The sequence below is a fragment of the Gekko japonicus genome, unplaced genomic scaffold, assembly GCF_001447785.1.
Source record: "Gekko japonicus isolate JY-2015 unplaced genomic scaffold, Gekko_japonicus_V1.1 scaffold1098, whole genome shotgun sequence".
NCBI classification, from domain to species: Eukaryota; Metazoa; Chordata; class Lepidosauria; order Squamata; family Gekkonidae; genus Gekko; species Gekko japonicus.
Window position 1 is genome coordinate 445475 of NW_015160244.1, and position 18861 is coordinate 464335.

The 18861-nt window shown below is 51.3% G+C and overlaps 1 protein-coding gene across 1 annotated transcript in view; it reads right to left on the reverse strand.

Moving 5' to 3' along the window:
- Positions 1 to 7330: 7330 nt before the first annotated feature.
- LUC7L (LUC7-like) overlaps positions 7331 to 18861 on the reverse strand; it is a 21242-nt gene continuing 9711 nt past the window's right edge. The window contains 6 exon segments of the mRNA XM_015413673.1: positions 7331 to 7794; positions 12423 to 12593; positions 14635 to 14664; positions 15733 to 15821; positions 17678 to 17854; positions 17971 to 18188. Of these exon segments, the coding sequence (XP_015269159.1) occupies positions 7653 to 7794; positions 12423 to 12593; positions 14635 to 14664; positions 15733 to 15821; positions 17678 to 17854; positions 17971 to 18188 (827 nt within the window). The 3' untranslated portion in view covers positions 7331 to 7652.

The following is an 18861-nucleotide window of genomic DNA, read 5'->3' on the forward strand; positions in this document are numbered from 1 at the left end:
AGCTAGCTCACAGTTTTTTAGCCTCCAGCTCACAGATTTTTGTCTTAGCTCAGGAAGGATGGCTAATTTATGCAGTAGCCAAATCACTGGCTCACAGCTTTAATGCCAGTTGCTCACAAAGTAGAAGTTTTGCACACAAGACTCCACAGCTTAGAGGGAACATTGGTCTCAACACATGTCTCCTTGTCACGGTCTGAGTCTGTTGTCCTTAGTCTCCCGCTGTTGCCAGACTTTCTTTGCTCAGCCGATGCCAATCAGTCAGATCGCCTGGAGCAGGGGTCATTTCGTAGAAAAAGAGGTGCAGGAGGTCGTTAGCATGACTCATTTGCATAGGCCACACCCCCTGACATCGCCAGAAATGTGTCAGAAGGCAACACCCACCGCTCAGGCTCCACTGGACTGTTTTGGATTGCTAGCTATTGGGGGGGGGGGGGGTGTAAGGGACTCACTACATATACTCTGATGCTTCAACTAGCTAAGCAAATGAACTTCAAGCACTCGCGCGGGAATTCTCCCGGTGGGACATTACATCATGAACGGGAGACTCTCCCCCACCCCGAGAGCAGAAATATTCACACCGATAGTGGAACTCAAGCCCTCCCTTCAAGGTTGCGTGAATTTCCCAGGGTTCATCCGTGTGACCTGGGTGGACCGGGTCAAAAGGGGTGGAACGAGTGATGCAAAATGGGTGGAGTCAGAAGTTTAATAAAAGTGCTTGCTCCAAGGAGCACGGGCCTCTTGGTACGGACTCCTGGAAGAGAACAGACCCCTGATCGCTGATCTGAAAGCCGGCAGACTTCTTTTGGGGGTGGGGCATGCGGCCTGGCCCGCTGGCTGCAGGGACCCTGATGTAATGGGACATCTTTAGATCATTTTGCAACTTTCTAAAGATTGTGCATATTTTATTATTTTATTGAGTTAGTTAAATTTATATCCCGCCCTCCCCAAACGGGTTTAGGGCGGCTAACAAAAAAGGCACATAACAGCTAAAAACAGAATAAAACAATCCATCACGAACAAAGTGCCGGTGCTCTTGATATGGATTCTTACCAGTCCAAGATGGGGTTCCGTTGACCGGCCTAACCCGTCAGCATACGTTCCGGATAATACTACTGTCGTCCCTTCGTGACCAGTTCTTCAGGTCATCCAGTCGTCTTCCCAGGGCCAGCTCACATCCAGATAAATCCAGATCGACTCCATCGTCAGAGACGGCAGCTCGGTGGTATCTACTCTTATTTATGTATTTATTTATCCGGCTCAAGGCGGCTAACAACATTAAAATGGCATAAAGAGCCAAGTTAAGACAATTCATAACTACCATACCAGTTAAAACAACACCAGTTGCAATTAACCCAACAGAAATGGCAGTAATCCGAATCCCGTCCAACAATAGGGGTAGCGTCCAGCGGAATCTCGGGCCCGAGGGTGTTCTGAAATTCCAGACCAGACGGTGTCCCAGGGCACACTCATCAGTGGCAGCCCCTTATCGGAATCCTGGTGGAAGAGCTCCGTCTTGCAGGCCCTGGAGACCCCGGATCCCTGATCTGAAAGCCGGCAGACTTCTTCTGGGGGTGGGGCATGCGGCCTGGCCCACTGGCTGCAGGGACCCTGACGTAATGGGACATCTTTAGATCATTTTGCAACTTTCTAAAGATTGTGCATATTTTATTATTTTATTGCGTTAGTTAAATTTATATCCCGCCCTCCCCAAACGGGTTTAGGGCGGCTAACAAAAAAGGCACATAACAGCTAAAAACAGAATAAAACAATCCATCACGAACAAAGTGCCGGTGCTCTTGATATGGATTCTTACCGGTCCAAGATGGGGTTCCGTTGACCGGTCTAACCCGTCAGTATAAGTTCCGGATAATACTACTGTCGTCCTTTCGTGACCAGTTCTTCTGGTCGTCTTCCCAGGGCCAGCTCAAATCCAGATCGACTCCATCGTCAGAGACGGCAGCTCGGTGGTATCTACTCTTATTTATGTATTTATTTATCCGGCTCAAGGCGGCTAACAACATTAAAATGGCATAAAGAGCCAAGTTAAGACAATTCATAACTACCATACCAGTTAAAACAACACCAGTTGCAATTAACCCAACAGAAATGGCAGTAATCCGAATCCCGTCCAACAATAGGGGTAGCGTCCAGCGGAATCTCGGGCCCGAGGGTGTTCTGAAATTCCAGACCAGACGGTGTCCCAGGGCACACTCATCAGTGGCAGCCCCTTATCGGAATCCTGGTGGAAGAGCTCCGTCTTGCAGGCCCTGCGGAACTGCAAAAGGTCCCGCAGGGCCCTGATGTTCTCCGGGAGCTCATTCCACCAGGTTGGGGCCGCCACCGGGAAAGCCCTGGTTCTGGTGACGTTCAGCCTGGCTTCTTTCGGACCAGGGAGGGTCAAGGCGATGTTGCGACCCTGACCGTAGTGCTCGCTGGGGCACATACGGGGAGAGGTGGTCCCTCAAGTAGGCAGGCCCCTGACCATTTAGGGCTTTAAAGGTTAGCACCAGCACCTTGAACCGAATCCGGTAGGCTATAGGCAGCCAGGCTGGATGTGGTCCCGTAGAGAGAGACCCAACAACAGCCTGGCCGCGGCATTCTGCACTAGCTACAGTCTCCAGATCTGGGACGAGGGCAGCCCCATGTAGAGAGCGTTGCAGTAGTCTGATTCCGACATCTTGTTAATATCTTCTTAATATTGGATGTGGCCCTGAGGCTGCGGTCACATGAGAGCAGTTTGAGCCGATACCGTTGCAGTACCTTTGCGGATTTAAAGAGCACGATCAGACAGCAACATTTGGCTTCACTGACTGGTTCCACTTTCCAAGGCTTGGGTTCAGATAGACCAGGGGTGTCGAACTCATTTGTTATGAGGGCCGGACCTGACATAAATGAGGCCTTGCTGGGACAGGCCATGTGTGTCATGAAATGTAATGCCAGGCAGCAGAGATTTAAGCTTTATAAAGGACATAAACTTTATAAAGATAAGCATTAGATAAGCCTATGGAGCAGAGGTCCATCAGTGGCTATTAGCCACAAGGTATAGATAGGGACTCTGGGGCAAGGGATGCTCTGTCTTCTTGCTGCTTGGGGGGGGTCAACAGTGGGAGGGCTTCTAATGTCCTGGCCCCACTGGTGGACCTCCTGATGGTACCTGGTATTTCTGGCCACTGTGTGATACAGAGTGTTGGACTGGAGGGGCCTTTGGCCTGATCCAACATGGGCGTCTCTTATGTTCTTATGTTGACACAAAAACAAAGGGTTTTTTTTTTAAACTTAAAATAAAAACATGCTTAAAACATTAGCACTCCTGCAATATCTTGTTTATTTAACAGTGCCTGATAACTGACACCGCTTGCTCTGAATCACTGCATCAAAATGTCTGTGCTGTTGCAATCTCGAGTATGCTGTTCAGGTGTGTATCTGTAAGGTGCAAACCGACGACGAGGCGGCAGCAGCAGAACTGGAAGAAGCAGCAGAAGACAGCCAGTTCCACTGCGGGCCTGATGGAAGCCCTCCGGGGGCCTGATTCGGCCCCCGGGCCACATGTTTTTGACACCCCTGGTTTAGAGCATTCTGAACAGCAGTGAAGAACTATGCAGTTCTCCCATTCATCCTTTTAATGTGAACGACGGGTGACGTACGTGAAAGAGATCTGTAATCCGAACCGTGTAGAATTGCCTGTTATCGTAAGAGCACAAAGGTGACCCCCAACGACTGGGCCAGAAGCCAAGGCGCGCCCTGCGACTAGCGCCGTGAGCATGAAGCAACTCTTACAGGCATCCTCCACACCCTCAAACAAACCACTTCAGAGACAAAAAGATACCTGAAAAGCTGTTTGATCGGGACAGGAGGCGGTTCTGATAGGGGAGAGGGAGTCAACGAACAGTGCTGGTTTCCTTTGTGTGGGATTCAAGTGCAGCAATGGAACAGTTGTTTCCAGATGCACTGTTACCAGCTGAACAGGGGTTGGGGCTAAGCTTGCGTACTGGCAGTACAATTTGGAGGGAACTCAGTCGCACTTCACTACCCAACTTAAGAGCCAGTTCGGTGTGGCGGTTAGGAGCGCGGACTCTAAACTGGGAGAACCGGCTTTGACGCCCCAACTCCTCCACATGCAGCGGCTGGCGTGACCTTGGGTCAGTCACAAGTTCTCTCAGAGCTGTTCTCTCACGGGCAGTTCTCGAAAGAGCTCTCTCAGCCCCACCTACCTCACGGGCAAGTGATGCTCTGTCATCTTGGTGCTTGGGGGGGGTCAACTGTGGGAGGGCTTCTAGTGTCCTGGCCCCACTGCTGGACCTCTGATGGCACTGGTATTTCTGGCCACTGTGTGACACAGAGTGTTGGACTGGAGGGGCCTTTGGCCTGATCCAACATTGGCGTCTCTTATGTTCTTATGTACCTCTCAGGGTGTCTGTTGTGGGGAAGAAAAAGGAGATTGTAAGCCACTCAGAGACTCCTTCAGGTAGTGAAGGGCAGGTTTTAAATCCAATCTCTTCTTCTTAAGAGCACCAAACCAGCCTGCTTCAATCCGCTTATGCTGTATATTGTACTAACTGTATAGTGGGTTATGGGTTGGACCAGCGGACTGTGCTGGCTCTTTCTGAAGAGCATATGGCGTATGCCTGGGATACTGTCCAGTTCAAAGTTTATTGCATGTAGCCAGTGGCCATCACAATATAAAAGATAAAAAACAGTACAAAGAGTGGCAATACCTTTAAAAGAAAACTAAAATAGAGCAAAAAGGTTACTATTTCGATGCCTGATGTGGATTTTAAACGGCGCTTTATTTTTATCGCCATCGAATGAATGTTTTATATTGACGTCTATGGTTTTAAATGATGTATTTTATTCTATCACTGTGAAATGTATACTGCTTATCAGTTTTTGGAAGCCGCCCAGAGCCCGCCTGGCGGGGAGGGCGGGGTAAAAGTGAAATAAATAAATAAAGTTGTTAGGACTGGGTGAAGAAATTTGATTCTGGGGCCAGTATGCAGAGGGCATTCTAAAATGTAATTCTGGGATACTGTTAAATTATTATCCACCATCTTGGTTTTACATCTGAATCTAAATTTGTGCTATTGGATTGTATTTATTGAATTGATGTGTCACTCTGTTATCGTTTTATTGGCACATCGTCACCCGCGCTGAGAAATCCCGTGAAATAAATAAAAGAACATGATTAAACACCCATTGCTTCAGCAAGCTCATCACAATTCACATCTATTCCCCCCGACCCACAAAATGGTGTGTGTGTGTGTGTTTTCCTGAGATCAAGCAGGTGTTCTAAGAGCAGACACCAAATCCTGTCCCAGACTTTTACTCAGATAATGAAGTTGGATGCTACCACTCAATGTAATGTGGAGGGGTTTTTTCCCCTCCGGGGCACGGTGTTTTCCTTTGGCGCCAGGCTCTGCACTTAACGGAGCGGCAGAAAGCAAGCCGTCTGTGCCGCGGGACTTTTACACGTGCAACCCCCACCTCGTTAAATAGGTCAGTCCACAGTCTAAGCCAGAAGTCCTGAGTTCAGATCTTACACCTCAACCACAAACCCTGCTTGCCGGGCAGCCTTAGACAAACGGTTACCCCCTCCGTCTCCGGTCTATAGCATGGGGAAAGGCTGAGCCAACACGGGTTTACGCACTTAAAACTAAAAAATGCAAAACAAATGCTAGGCGTTTTTAAAAAAAATGTGTACGAGACCTTTATTGCTTTTGTTCCACAGCAAGGTTTTGCCATCCTGGTTCCTTTGGCGTTATTCCCCCCCCCCCAAGTAAAAGCAGGGACCAGACGAACTACGCATGGGAGGGGGGTGGAGTCAGGGACCCTGCAGTCGAGGGAGATCCAGGCATTCAGAGAACAAGAGTCCACTCCGAGCCACAAAGAGAAGCTTTTAATGTGAACCAGACAGGCAACAGAAACAGCATTTTACTCACATCTTTAGACCAAAACGCATTGAAAGCAAAAGGGAAAGAACGAAGAAAAGGAATCCAATGCCCAAATCCCACTGAGGGATGGGTACCTTACTACTATGCGCGGCTCACGTGACCAGTCCTTGCTGGTCTCCTTGACTGGGCTACAGCCTTTCTGAAAGCAGGAGACGCGCCCAGCCGTTGCTCGATCCCCGCAAGCTGTGTGAGAGAAGACGTAGGGCCAAATTGGAGCTGGGACCGATGCCCCCGGGACCAAATGCATCTGGCTGGGAATTTCTCGCAAAGCTGGCAGCCGCCCGCTTTTGGAAAACAAAAAAGGCCTAGGGAACGCCCCCCTCGCTGCGGCTGAATCATGGTCGAATGCGACAGTGATGGGGGGGGGGGGGAAGGAAATTCTATATGAGAGTTAAGATGAACATACCAAGAGTTAACTTGTGCAAAGCAGCAGATGACAGCCCCCCCCCCCCCAACAAGGATGTCACGTGAACAGAATGTTTCCCCATACAAGATGAAATACCCCCAGGGAAAGTCAAAAGTGAACATGCCCCGGACAGAGTCCCACTGCAGACCTAGCTTCAAAACCCCACGCAGTCTGATATCACCCCTCGGCGTGTTGACTAGGGAGGGAAGCGGCCGACCGACCGAATGAAAGGTAGCCTTAAGTCGTATTGTGACTAGAAGATGGCTAGGCGTCACAAGCGGGTGCCAAGCGGAGTCACCTGCCGCCAGAATTGTACATTTAGGCGCGGGGACCCTCGGCCTACCCTGTGTCCACATACATGCGCCGGATTTTGGCAATGATACTCAAAAAGGGGTGGGACCCCTTGCGCGACGTGACGAGCGCTCTCAATGGAACTGCTTAAGGCCCCACTTTGGAGAATGCTCCAAGGGTATCGCAACGGCAGGAAGTGCGATTCACCTGAATTACAACCCTCTCGAGTAACACGCTTTCATGCGGAGTCTTCAGTTTTGGACCCTTAAGCCAGCTTCAGGGGTGGTGGTTCAGAAGTGTATGAAGGCCAAGCTATAAAAGCAGACACTGATGAAGTGGTTACGAAGAGGGGGGGGTAGAGAAATCTAAGAATCAATATTCAATTAATTGGATGCGGGACTACCTCCCTGGGCCTCAATTAATATACGAGTTGCCCCGAGAAACATTTTTTCTCTTTGAGGGGGGAGGGAAAAATAGCTGAGTCGGGACAGCTTATCAGATATTGACCGGTCTTGGCTTGTCTACATTTAGGAGTTAAATACAGGAAATATAATACGGACTTGCCAAACTCGGAGAGGGCAGAGAAAGCGCCAGGGCTGGGGTCCTTTAGCATTTCATGAGCTCTGCCTGCAACAGAAAGGCATTAAAATAAGGCTGGGGGGGGGGGCAGGGGGGGTCGGGCGGTCTGTATATAGGAAGCTATGACGCACACACCCCCCCCACGATTAGCTTCCAGGAGCCTCATTTGCTTGCATCACCTATCTGCATTGAAGACTGGTTGCTGTTAACTGTTCATTCCTTTAAAAAAAAAAAAAGTCTTGGTCAATGGTGAAGAACTGAAGAACTGTTACGATACCAGCTCTGCCCCGCCTGCAGAAACAATAAAAATTGAGAACTACAAAAGATGTGCTGTATTCCGTTAATATAAATGGGACATTTCTGACTGCGTCAAAACATTTCTCGAGGACTATATACAGTACGGCAAAGGGGAGGCCTTCCGCTGGAGTTCAGATCTCTCCGGCTTCCCTCTCCTCCGACCTCTTGGAGCGGGATTTGCCGTTGGTGCTGTCGTGCCTTCTTTCGGAGGAGCTCTTCTCTTTCTTCTCCCTCTCCCGCGATTTCTCCCGCGAGGACTGGTCTCGAGAGGATCTGGAGCACAAACCAAACCATGCTGTAAAAACGCCTCTGCGACGGGAAGGGTCGGAGCAGGGTGCGGGAACGTTAACCGGGGAAAGGTCAACTGCGAACTTACCCTGCCCGTTCTCCTTCCTGTACCCTACGCGGGAGGGCTAGCCCAGGTTGGGTGGGGGGGGAAGCATCTACCTGGTCTGGGAGGCAAGGAAGGTGAAAGATCTAACCCTCGCAGAACTGAAGGCCAAGACCCACAAGGCTGTGTTCTCCTGCTCACCTTTCTGCACAGTGTCCAGAACCAAGGGGCTACCGCGCCCTCCTTTTGAGCTCATCGCCTTCCCCTCTTGGCACAGATTACAACTACCCGACATGCCTATTCACCCCCTGGCATTAGTTTATCAGCTTCCCAAGTTTGGTGTCGTGGTTAAGTGCGCGGACTCTAATCTGGGAGAACCGGCTTTGACTCCCCGCTCCTCCACGTGCAGCTGCTGGTGTGACCTTGGGTCAGTCACAAGTTCTCCCAGAGCTGTTCTCTCAGGAGCAGTCCTCGAAAGAGCTCTCTCAGCCCCACCTACCTTGCAGGGGATCTGTTGTGGGGAGGGGGAGGGAAAGGAGTTTGTCAGCCGCTCTGAGACACCTTCGGGTAGTGAAGGGCGGGGTATAAATCCAATCTCCTCCTCCTCTTCTTCTTCAAGGGTTGGGGGTTCTTTTTTAATGCAAAATTGCCCCAGTTAACATGACATCCACCGAGCCATCCTGCTAGTAAGGCGCGGGTGGCCACGGGTGGGCAAGAAATCAACTGCCCCTGGATCGGAGAGGCCGAAGGGACTACGTGGCGTATAGAGTACCCAGTCACTGTGCAGAATTCATGGGGTGGGGGAGAAGTTCCCTCCTGAGCTAAGGTTCCCTGCATGAGGAAGCCTGAATCATCCCCTAAGGCAAAACCAAGGCTGGAACTGGGAAAGGGGAGCCCGCACGGCTCTCTCCAGGCTGGGCTGATCGAACCCCTCACTCACCGACACAAAAGAGTGAACTGCCTGCAACATTGTAGAAGTGCCTAGCAATGCTCCCTCGGACCCATGGAGTCCTGTGAGCAGAAATTCTACTTTGTGGGTTACCGCCGTTAAAGTTGTAAGCGGGTGATTTGGCTGCTGCATCAATTAGTCAGCTCTGGAACCATCTTTCCTGAGCGAAGACAAAAAGGTGGGAGCCGGAGGCTGCAAAACTGTGAGCTGGCTCACTCACTCAGCTTAGAGGGAACACTGGTGCACGCTATAAATCAGCTCTCAATGAATAATAATGCAAACCATGCCTGCTCAGAGTCAAGCCAGAGTTTGTCCGTGCCCAGCAGTCTCTGATCTACATCTACTCAGTGAGCGAGGCTCTTCACAAACCTTCAAAGAACTCCACCTACAGGCCAGCCACTGAAATGTCTAAGCCTGCTCTTATTTCGGTTTTGGCCTGCAGTTCATCCTATACCCAAACGTTTCCTCCCTTCAGCTGTTCTTGGCAGGGGCTGAACACTGCGAGGGCGGTGAACTGTGAGCTGGCTCACACTCACTCAGCTTAGAGGGAACACTGGTGCGCGGTACAAATCAGCTCACAATGAATAATAATGCAAACCATGCCTGTTCAGAGTCAAGCCAGAGTTTGCCAGTGCCTAGCAGCCTCTGATCTACATCTACTCAGTGAGCGAGGCTCTTCACAAACCTTCAGAGAACTCCACCTACAGGCCAGCCACTGAAGTGTCTAAGCCTGCTCTTATTTCTGTTTTGGCCTGCAGTTCATCCTATACCCAAACGTTTCCTCCCTTCAGCTGTTCTTGGCAGGGGCTGAACACTGCGAGGGCGGTGTGAAAAGCAGACCAGGAAGGAGAAGAGACTGGATTTATACCCCGCCCTTCACTACCCGAAGGAGTCTCCGAGCGGCTTGCGATCTCCTTCCCTTCCACTCCCCACAGCAGACCCCCTGTGAGGCAGGTGGGGCTGAAAGAGCTCTCTTGGGAACTGCGCTTGACAGAACAGCTCTGAGAGAGAGCGTGACTGACCCAAGGTCACCCAGCTGGCTGCATGTGAAGGAGTGGGGAATCAAAGCCGGTTCCTTCCAGATTTACGAGTCCACACTCCTAACCGTGACACCAAACTAGGACTGTGGTCCTAACCACCGGAACCTGCTTGGGGACTGTAGCAAAGAATGCCGTATTCAGCACTGTGATCTTACGGCACAGCAGACTAGAGTGATGGCCCTGGATGGGGAATGCCCAAGTAGATTAACCTAAGAAGTTTCCTGGGGGGCTTGGAGCCACTGTGTACTATTTCACAAAGCTCGGAGCGACTCCCAGGGCTCTCAGGGGGCCCTAGACACTCTCTGGAATAATCGCAGGCACACATACGTGGAACGCCCTCACCTGGATGGCTTAGGCTAGTCTGATCTCGTTAGTTCTCAGATTTACGAGTCCACACTCCTAACCGTGACACCAAACTAGGACTGTGGTCCTAACCGCCGGAACCTGCTTGGGGACTGTACTTGGGGACTGTAGCAAAGAATGCCGTATTCAGCACTGTGATCTTACGGCACAGCAGACTAGAGGGATGGCCCTGGATGTGGAAAACCCAAGTAGATTAACCTAAGAAGTTTCCCGGGGGGCTTGGGGCCACTGTGTACTACTTCACAACCTCGGAGCGACTCCCAGGGCTCTCAGGGGGCCGTAGACACTCTCTGGAATAATCGCAGGCACGCATACGTGGAACGCCCTCACCTGGATGGCTTAGGCTAGTCTGATCTCATTAGTTCTCGGAAGCTAAGCAGGGTCGGCCCTGGTTAGTACTTGGATGGGAGACCACCAAGGAAGTCCTGGGTCCCTATGTAGAGGCAGGCCATGGCCAGTCACCTCTGAACATCTCTCACCCTAAAAACCCCACGGAGTTGCCAGAAGTTGGGTGCGACTGGACGGCCTATTCTGCAGCTCCCAGCCACGAGACGTATTAAATATAGTTTACGTTTAATGGAATTCCACATACAAAGCAGACCTTTAGGTCAACTAAAAATCGACCCACTAAAGGCAGTACACTGTGGCTTCGGATGTGCTTATTGGCCATTAATATAAGAAAGACTATCAGCAACTGTTTGTACGAAATTGGCTTTATTTTACAACAGGTGCCTCAAAGGAAAAAAAAGAAGATTATCAGACTGAAACAAACAAACAAACAAAAAAGACTTATTCAAGAAAAAAGCTTTAAATATTAACAATGCTTTAATTGTTTTGGAACGTTAAAGCTAACACACTATCAAGTGCTAACATCTGAACGGTTTAACTGGACACGAGGCAAAGGCAGAAGGCGGGAACCATTCCATATCCTCTGACGGATGATGGATCTCCTCTTTCAGCCACAGCGCTCTCACGGTGTGGACTTTCACACCTGCCTAAAAACTGGAATACGTCTTCCTACAACTATTGCCATTTCTAAAGAGTCAACTAAGACGGCCCTTTGGGAGAAGTACAAGTTACATTTTCTCCTTCTCTTGACACCTTCCAATCCCACCCCCCCCAAAAAAATAACTGAAGCAGTTCCTATCCCTGGGAACACTTTGAGGTGGGCCAGGGTGTGCTCATTTAAGTCTTCAAAACTATCCCCTTACCCTCTCTTCAGCAATTACTTGGTCTGCCTCGTTCCCTAACTGCCCAAACCTCTTTTCATTATTGCTCATGTCCAAGGCGGATTCGAAACAGATTTCGTCTCTCAGCCATGAGCCCCTGGTTTTTAACACCCCCCTCCCTGGCGTACAATACTCACTTCACCCCAGAGAAGAGGGGAGTAAAAGCCATTCCTCACGGCTGATCTGGGTGGCCTTTGGAAACAAAACGAGGCTACCGACACTGCTTCTCTGAAGCGGCTGCCGCTTCCAGTGTGGCAGATGCAGCTGCGTGGAGGGGCAAACCGGCTCAACGTGCTTGCGTAGAGGGGACCGCCGGATGCCTATTAAGCTTTGCAGCAGAACTAAAAAGACGGGTTTGTTTGAAACCGGCGGAATGGAACGGCTACGCCTCAGAAGAGACGCCCAGCCGTTCCTGTTGCACTTGCGACCGCAGAATCCCTACTTCTGTCCCAGCTCACCCCCAAATCTTAGAGGAGTGAGGAGGGAGACGAAGAAAGGTGCCACTGCGCCAGGTAGCCAGTTCCTTTGCACTTGAGGATCCGCCTCGTGCATCGGGCCTCGCTTGTACCGGAAACGTTCTGCGCCCGTCTTTAACGCTGTGCAAACTCAAAGAGGTCCACCTGAGGCCGTTCTACTAGCAACCGCCTTGCCTCAGAGCAGAGGCCAGGTGTGGGAAGGGGAAGAGAGGGGGACGTGAGACTGGCAGGTCTCTCCTATGATGCCGTCCACGAGCCCCAGACGGCTTTTGGAGCTTGTGGGGGAAATCTACAGGTCCCACATCAATTGCTCTGGCTGATTTGTAAGATTTAATCTGGCTCTTCACACACACGTGTGCACCCCCCCACCCACCCACCGTTTGCCAACTTGGGAACCCACCCTGGTTTCTTCCGGCTCTGAATTGTGAGGCGGGTGTCATTTCTCATGGCCGAGCCGAAAGCCCCCCCCGCCCCCCCCACGGGAAAGCCGTTCAGAAAGGGCTCTAGGCATACTTGTGCTTCGCGCTCCTGTCCCTGGATCCCCGCCGGTGGCCCCGGCTGTGGCTGCCGGAACGGCTGCGGTGGCGCCGATGCCTCTCCCGCTCGCGGGACTTGGAGCGGGACTTCCGCTTCTCCCGGGAAGTGGACCTGGAGCGCCTTCGCCTCCGCTCTCGGGATCGAGACCTGCCGGGCACAGAAACACAACAAACAAACCGGCTGAAACCCAGCGATGCCATGGCGGTGGCGGCGGCTGTTTTCCACACAGGTGCTTCTATCAGGCAGGGGTGGTTTCATCCGCCGTTGGTCCTACATAGCTCTGGAACTACCTCTCGCTATGATCTGCTGAGAGCTGCCACCTAACAGTCCCCTCCCCGGTGGCAGGACAAACGGCAAGAGCACCACCTGCTCTTGGGGTCTGACAGAAGGACAAGCCCAAGGCTCCTTTCACGTCTATGTTCTTGTCTCTCAGTGACACCGTCAAGAAATCAGATCAGAGTCTGGTCGCATCTTTAGAGGCCAACAAGAGTTACAGGCAGGCCGTAGCTATGGCGGGGCATTTCGGGGATCGCCCCCTCAAATGGGAGGCATGCCCCCCCCACAACAGCTCCTGTGCCATTAAAAGGGCCCTCTAGCTGATCGACGGACCACTTCGCCCGCCGATCAGCTGGAGGGCCCTTTAAATCCTGCAGCCACCCCCTCCCTCCCCTCCTCCAAGATTTAAAGGGCACTCCAGCTGATCCACGGGCCCTTTAAATCTTGCAGGAGAGGAGAGAGAGGGTTGGCTGCCAGCTGCACGCCTTCCCTGAACTCTTGAGTTTTGGCATGGGCAGCCCCCGCTTGAAAAACAGCATTTAAAGGGTTCACTTTAAATGCTGTTTGATTTTTAAACATTTTCCTTGACGTATAGTGTAACATTTTCTATAGTATAACACATGAACTTATATAACATTAAAACGACATAAACCTGACGTTCTATAAGACGCTAGTAGAAAGCAAAACCCTTATATTTCTGAGGCAAAGCAAATGTTCGGGGTTGACGTGCAGTAATATATTCAAAAAACACAAACACAAGATTCCATCCTTGTCCCGATGGAGGGCAAAGCTATGGGACCTGATTACATCCGACAAAATAGCTGTGCAATTGCTTGCCAATGATAACGCTAAATGTGTAAGTAACTTTATGGAAAAGTGGTTTGTGGGTTTCCCCCCCGTGCTCTTCGAGTAGAAATGGGAGATTGGAGTCCTTTTATCCTAGTCAGATGGTGGGAGGGGGTGTTGTAAATAGGGTTCCCAAATACCTACCTAGGATCCGTTGGGGGACACATGCTTCCCCGCCAGGAGATTCTTGCTTGGAACACAGGCGCTGCACTATTCCGTCGCCCAGACGTGACGTAGGCACGTAGCTGGGTGACGCTCTGGTAATGGGACTGGAAACTCGATGGTACCGACGCATGCGGCAGAACAAACTGCGCCACCCGAGTGTGCAGCGGTACGATCACGCTGCTGGATCCTCCCTAGTGTAACGACCCCATCCGAATACAAGACTGATTCAGCGGGGAGAACATGCGGCAGAACAAACTGCACCACCCGAGTGTGCAGCAGTACGATCACGCTGCTGGATCCTCCCTAATGTAACAACCCCTTCCGAATACAAGACTGATTCAGCGGGGAGAGGTCCTTGCGGTCTGAAACAGGCCAGGAGAATACCACCCCCAATTCTGCTGTATCTGCAGGCCTCGGCAGGAAATTGCCAAGTGCCGGGCCACCGAGTGTCACAGACGCACGTGTGAAGCTGCCCAGAGTACACCCCGCCAATGCCGGCCAGGCCTGTCACCAGTGTTCCCTCTAAGCTGAGTTAGTGTGAGCTAGCTCACCGTTTTTTCTCCTCCGGCTCACAGGTTTTTGTCTTAGCTCGGGAAGGAGGGCTCCAGAGCAAATTGATTTATGCAGCTGCCAAATGGCTCACTCACAACTTTAATGCCAGTAGCTCACAAAGTGGAATTCTTGCTCACAAGGTTCCACAGCTTAGAGGGAGCCTTGCCCGTCACAATCACGTAAGCGCTCAAGTGGGGGGGGGGGGTCTGAAGGGGGGGGATTCTTCCTACGGCAGTTTTTGAATTTTAAACTAAACTATGCTACACAAACAGGACAGTCCTACACAAGAGTTATGGCAAGCTACTGTGAACATTCACATAACCTCCCCCCAAAACCAAGGATGACTCACCTCCTGCGATCTCTGTTCCTTGATCCAGACCTGGGGAAGAAGAGGAGTAGCGTTTGTTTCACAGGACACAGGCATTTACAACACAGTTAAGGGAAGGTTTCAGATTCAATTGGGATCATTTGCAGTAGCAAACTCAAAACTCACAATCAAAGGAGGTCACGCTGCCCGAGAAAACGTTTCTCGGCCCATCAGTGACAGAAAAAGCCACACGCCGTTGCTTCTAAAACCCTTTTTCTCATTCAGAGAATGTCTCAGAGTGTCTTCCAATCGCCTTCCCTTCCCCTCCCCACAACAGACACCCTGTGAGGTATGTATGTATGTATAGTTTATTACGGCATCAAGCCAGTAAATCAACAGAATCACACTGACATTAGAAAACGCTGCCTGTGAGGTAGGTGGGGCTGAGAGAGATCTGAGAGAGCAGTGACTGACCCTAGGTCACCCAGCTGGCTGCCATGTAGAGGAGTGGGGAATCAAACCCGGCTCTCCAGATTAGAGTCCGCGGCTCTTAACCACTACACCAAACTCACTTTCTGTGCCCCTGACAGGTGGGAAAGAGAGACCAGCAAACTCGCACTGCTCCATTTAAGGGGCAGGAAACGCAGGGTAAAGAACTGCAGTCTATTTGTCACCTTAGTATACTGCCTTTCTGCTGCTGAATGTTAAAACACAAAAAAAATAACGCCTACAAAACAGAAAAGAGAAAGAAGACGAAAAGGGTAGAGGAAAACGAGCAGATCCAAGCTCTTAAACTCTTAGCTGAGTGATATAACTGTCCCCGAAATGACTGCCAGATGGAAAGGACACTTGAAGAGTGTTTTCCAGGATGGACAGAGCCAAGCAACAGTTGGTTCCAGCCGGGCCGGTGAATTGGGCCTTGCCATTTTACCTCTCCCTTTGGCGCTGCCAGGTGGGATGGCTGCTGATGGAAGCCACTTGGGACTCGGGCGCTCTAGGTTTCTCTGCCCCGAGGTCAATGGCCACAGCAGGAACGTTTGCATCTTACGGCGCGAAACCCCCCCCCCCCCCCCAAACATGTGTAGTCGGCTCCTTCGGCACAAACCCCACTGGCCCGCACGCCACTTCCCGTCCACTCACCGCTGCCCCACGTGTTCGTCTCGCTCTCTTTCTTCTCTCCGTCTCATCCGATCCAGATTTCTCTTATCCTGTTTTTCTGCCACAGTTTTCTACGGTCCGAAAACACATCTTACTGAGTACGCGTACTGCTAGCGCCGCACAAGGTACCAAAGTGGCTAACAACTCAGTCATGGAACAGAGGGGGAAGGAATCAGGTCACGGACATTGGAAAGGGGAGTGCGTTTCATCAGATGCTTTACAAACAAAGCAATGTTCTAAGCCTGAAGGGCCGTCTCTCCCCATATACCGCCCGTGCACCAAATACAGTCTTTCTGGCTGCCTCCTTCTAGTTGTTCCCTCACCTAAGATGGCCTACTTGTCATCTAGTACAGCCGGCTCCTTTCCAATAGTGGCACCTTATGGAACAGGCTTCCTGACCAAACCGGGGGGGAGGCACGGTACAGCCAATTTATTTGGGAGGGATTTTTAACAGGGTTTAAACTGCACTTTCTTGGGAGGGCGGAGAACGGGGGTTTGCTTTATTGCATTTGTTTTAAAATTTCGGAAACGTAAGCTGGCTAAGAGCCACAAGGTGGGGTATAAACATTCTAATGAACACTCAAATAAGATCTGTCCTGTGGGCTAGCATACAGCCAGTGCAACAGTTGAGGGGGCTAGGACCAGAAAGTTCAAATACCCACTGAACTCACAACTGTAGGCATCTCATCCTCTCAGTCTAATCTCCCTTCCAAGGTTGATGGAAGAGGACAGAACCATGGACAAAGCTCTGAGTTCCTTGGAGCATGTGATAGGTATGACATCTCAGCAATGCTGTCTCTAAGGCTGTGGGAGCCCTGTGAGCAAAAATTCTACTTTGTGAGCGACCAGCATTAAAGCTGTGAGCGAGCTGATTTGGCTACTGCATCAATTTGTTTGCTCTGGAGCCCCTTCCTTCCTGAGCTAAGGCAAAAAATGTGTGAGCCGGAGGCTAAAAAAACCTGCAAGCTAGCTCACACTCACTCAGCTTAGAGGGAAAACTGTGTCTCCGTCAATGCTCCCTCTAAGCCGCAAAGTCTTGTGAGCAAAAATCCTGCTTTGTGAGCTGCTGGCATTGAAGTTGTGAGCGAGCGATTGGGCTGCTGCATAAATTCGTTTGCTCTGTAGCCCTCCTTCTTCAGCAAAGACAAAAATGTGAGCCGGAGGCTAAAAAACTGCAAGCTAGCTCACACTCACTCAGCTTAGAGGGAACACTGCGTCTCAGTACAGAAACACCCAAGTCCAGTGTTCCCTGTAAGCTGAGTTAGTGTGAGCTAGCTTGCAGTTTTTTAGCCTCCGGCTCACATTTTTGTCTTTGCTGAAGAAGGAGGGCTACAGAGCAAACGAATTTATGCAGCAGCCAAATCGCTCGCTCACAACTTTAATGCCAGGAGCTCACAAAGTAGGATTTTTGCTCACCAGACTCCACGGCTTAGAGGGAGCATCACCCATGTCCCCTCCATGGCTGGGACAAGCACCCCTAACCAATGGACGCACACATAGATCAGCGATACACCTGAGAACACGAGTTTGGGAGGAAAAAAAAGGAATACCTACACAGGACTTCTAATGCAGACCCAGGGTGACAACCAGTGTTCCCTCTAAGCTGAGTCAGTGTGAGCTAGCTTACAGTTCTTTAGCCTCCGGCTCACATATTTTTGCCTCAGCGCAGGAAGGATGGGGCTCCTGAGCAAACTAATTGACGCAGCAGCCAAATCTCTCGCTCACAACTTCAATGCCAGCAGCTCACAAAGTAGAAGTTTTGCTCACAAGACTCCACAGCTTAGAGGGAGCATTGGTGACAACTACGTATGCTAAGCTAGCACGACCCAGGGTTCACAGGGTGACGAGACACGGGAGAAACGCGCAGCCGCTAACTCGCTAACCAGATGCGATGGGGTGGGGTGGGGGGTGGGCTAAGACGCTTTACCCGCAACTGGTCCAGCTTCTCGCGGATCTGGATGAAGCCCAAGTGCAGCTTGCCTCCGAAGTGGTCGGCGAGGCGGCGGTCGTTGTCGTGGAGGCCGAGGTACGCGGAACAGACCTCGCACACCCGCAGCTTCTGCTGCTGGAAACTGGACGCGGGCATGGAATTGCGGTACTCCTCCTGTGGGGGGTCGGGGAGAGCAGAGGCAGCTATGCATCCACCTGCAGTGTCTTGCTCTGGAACGGCCAGGTCCGTGGACCCGAACAAAACAGTAAGGGGGGGGAAACCAAACAAACCTCTGCTTCTTTCTTCTTCGCGCGGACCTTCTCGACTTCCATCAGTATCTTCTGGGACTCGTCCACGTTCCCTTCGGCGCCCAGCTGCTCCGCCTTCGCCAGCAGTTTGCCGATGTCTTCATTGAGCTCGTGCACCTTCTCTGCCTACAGGGGAGGGGAGAGCCGTTTTCTTAGCACTTGGGCTGCAGCTCGCGCCTTTGCTCCGGAGAAGTGAGAAACTGAATGGCCTGGAGAATACAATCCCCCTCCCTCCAGGTTTTTGCGTTTTCCAAGGGGACGAAAGGTAACACATAAGAACGTAAGAGACACCCGTGTTGGATCAGGCCAAAGGCCCATCCAGTCCAACACTCTGTGTCACACAGTGGCACGAAATACCAGATGCCCTCAGGAGGTCCACCAGTGGGGCCAGGACACTAGAAGCCCTCCCACAGTTGACCCCCCCAAGCACCAAGAAGACAGAGCATCCCTTGCCCCAGACCGAGAGTTAAGAACATAAGAACATAAGAGACGCCAATGTTGGATCAGACCAAAGGCCCATCCAGTTCAACACTCTGTGTCACACAGTGGCCAGAAATACTAGGTGCCATCAGGAGGTCCAGCAGTGGGGCCAGGACACTAGAAGCCCTCCCACTGTTGCCCCCTCACAAGCACCAAGAATACAGAGCATCCCTTGCCCCAGACCAAGAGTTCCTATCAGAACATAAGGGAAGCCCATGTTGGATCAGGCCAATGGCCCATCCAGTCCAGCACTCTGTCACACAGTGGCCAAAAATACCAGGTGCCCTTAGGAGGTCCAGCAGTGGGGCCAGGGCACTAGAAGCCCTCCCACTGTCCCCACCCCCCAGGCACCAAGAAGACAGAGCATCACCTGCCCCAGACCGAGAGTTCCTT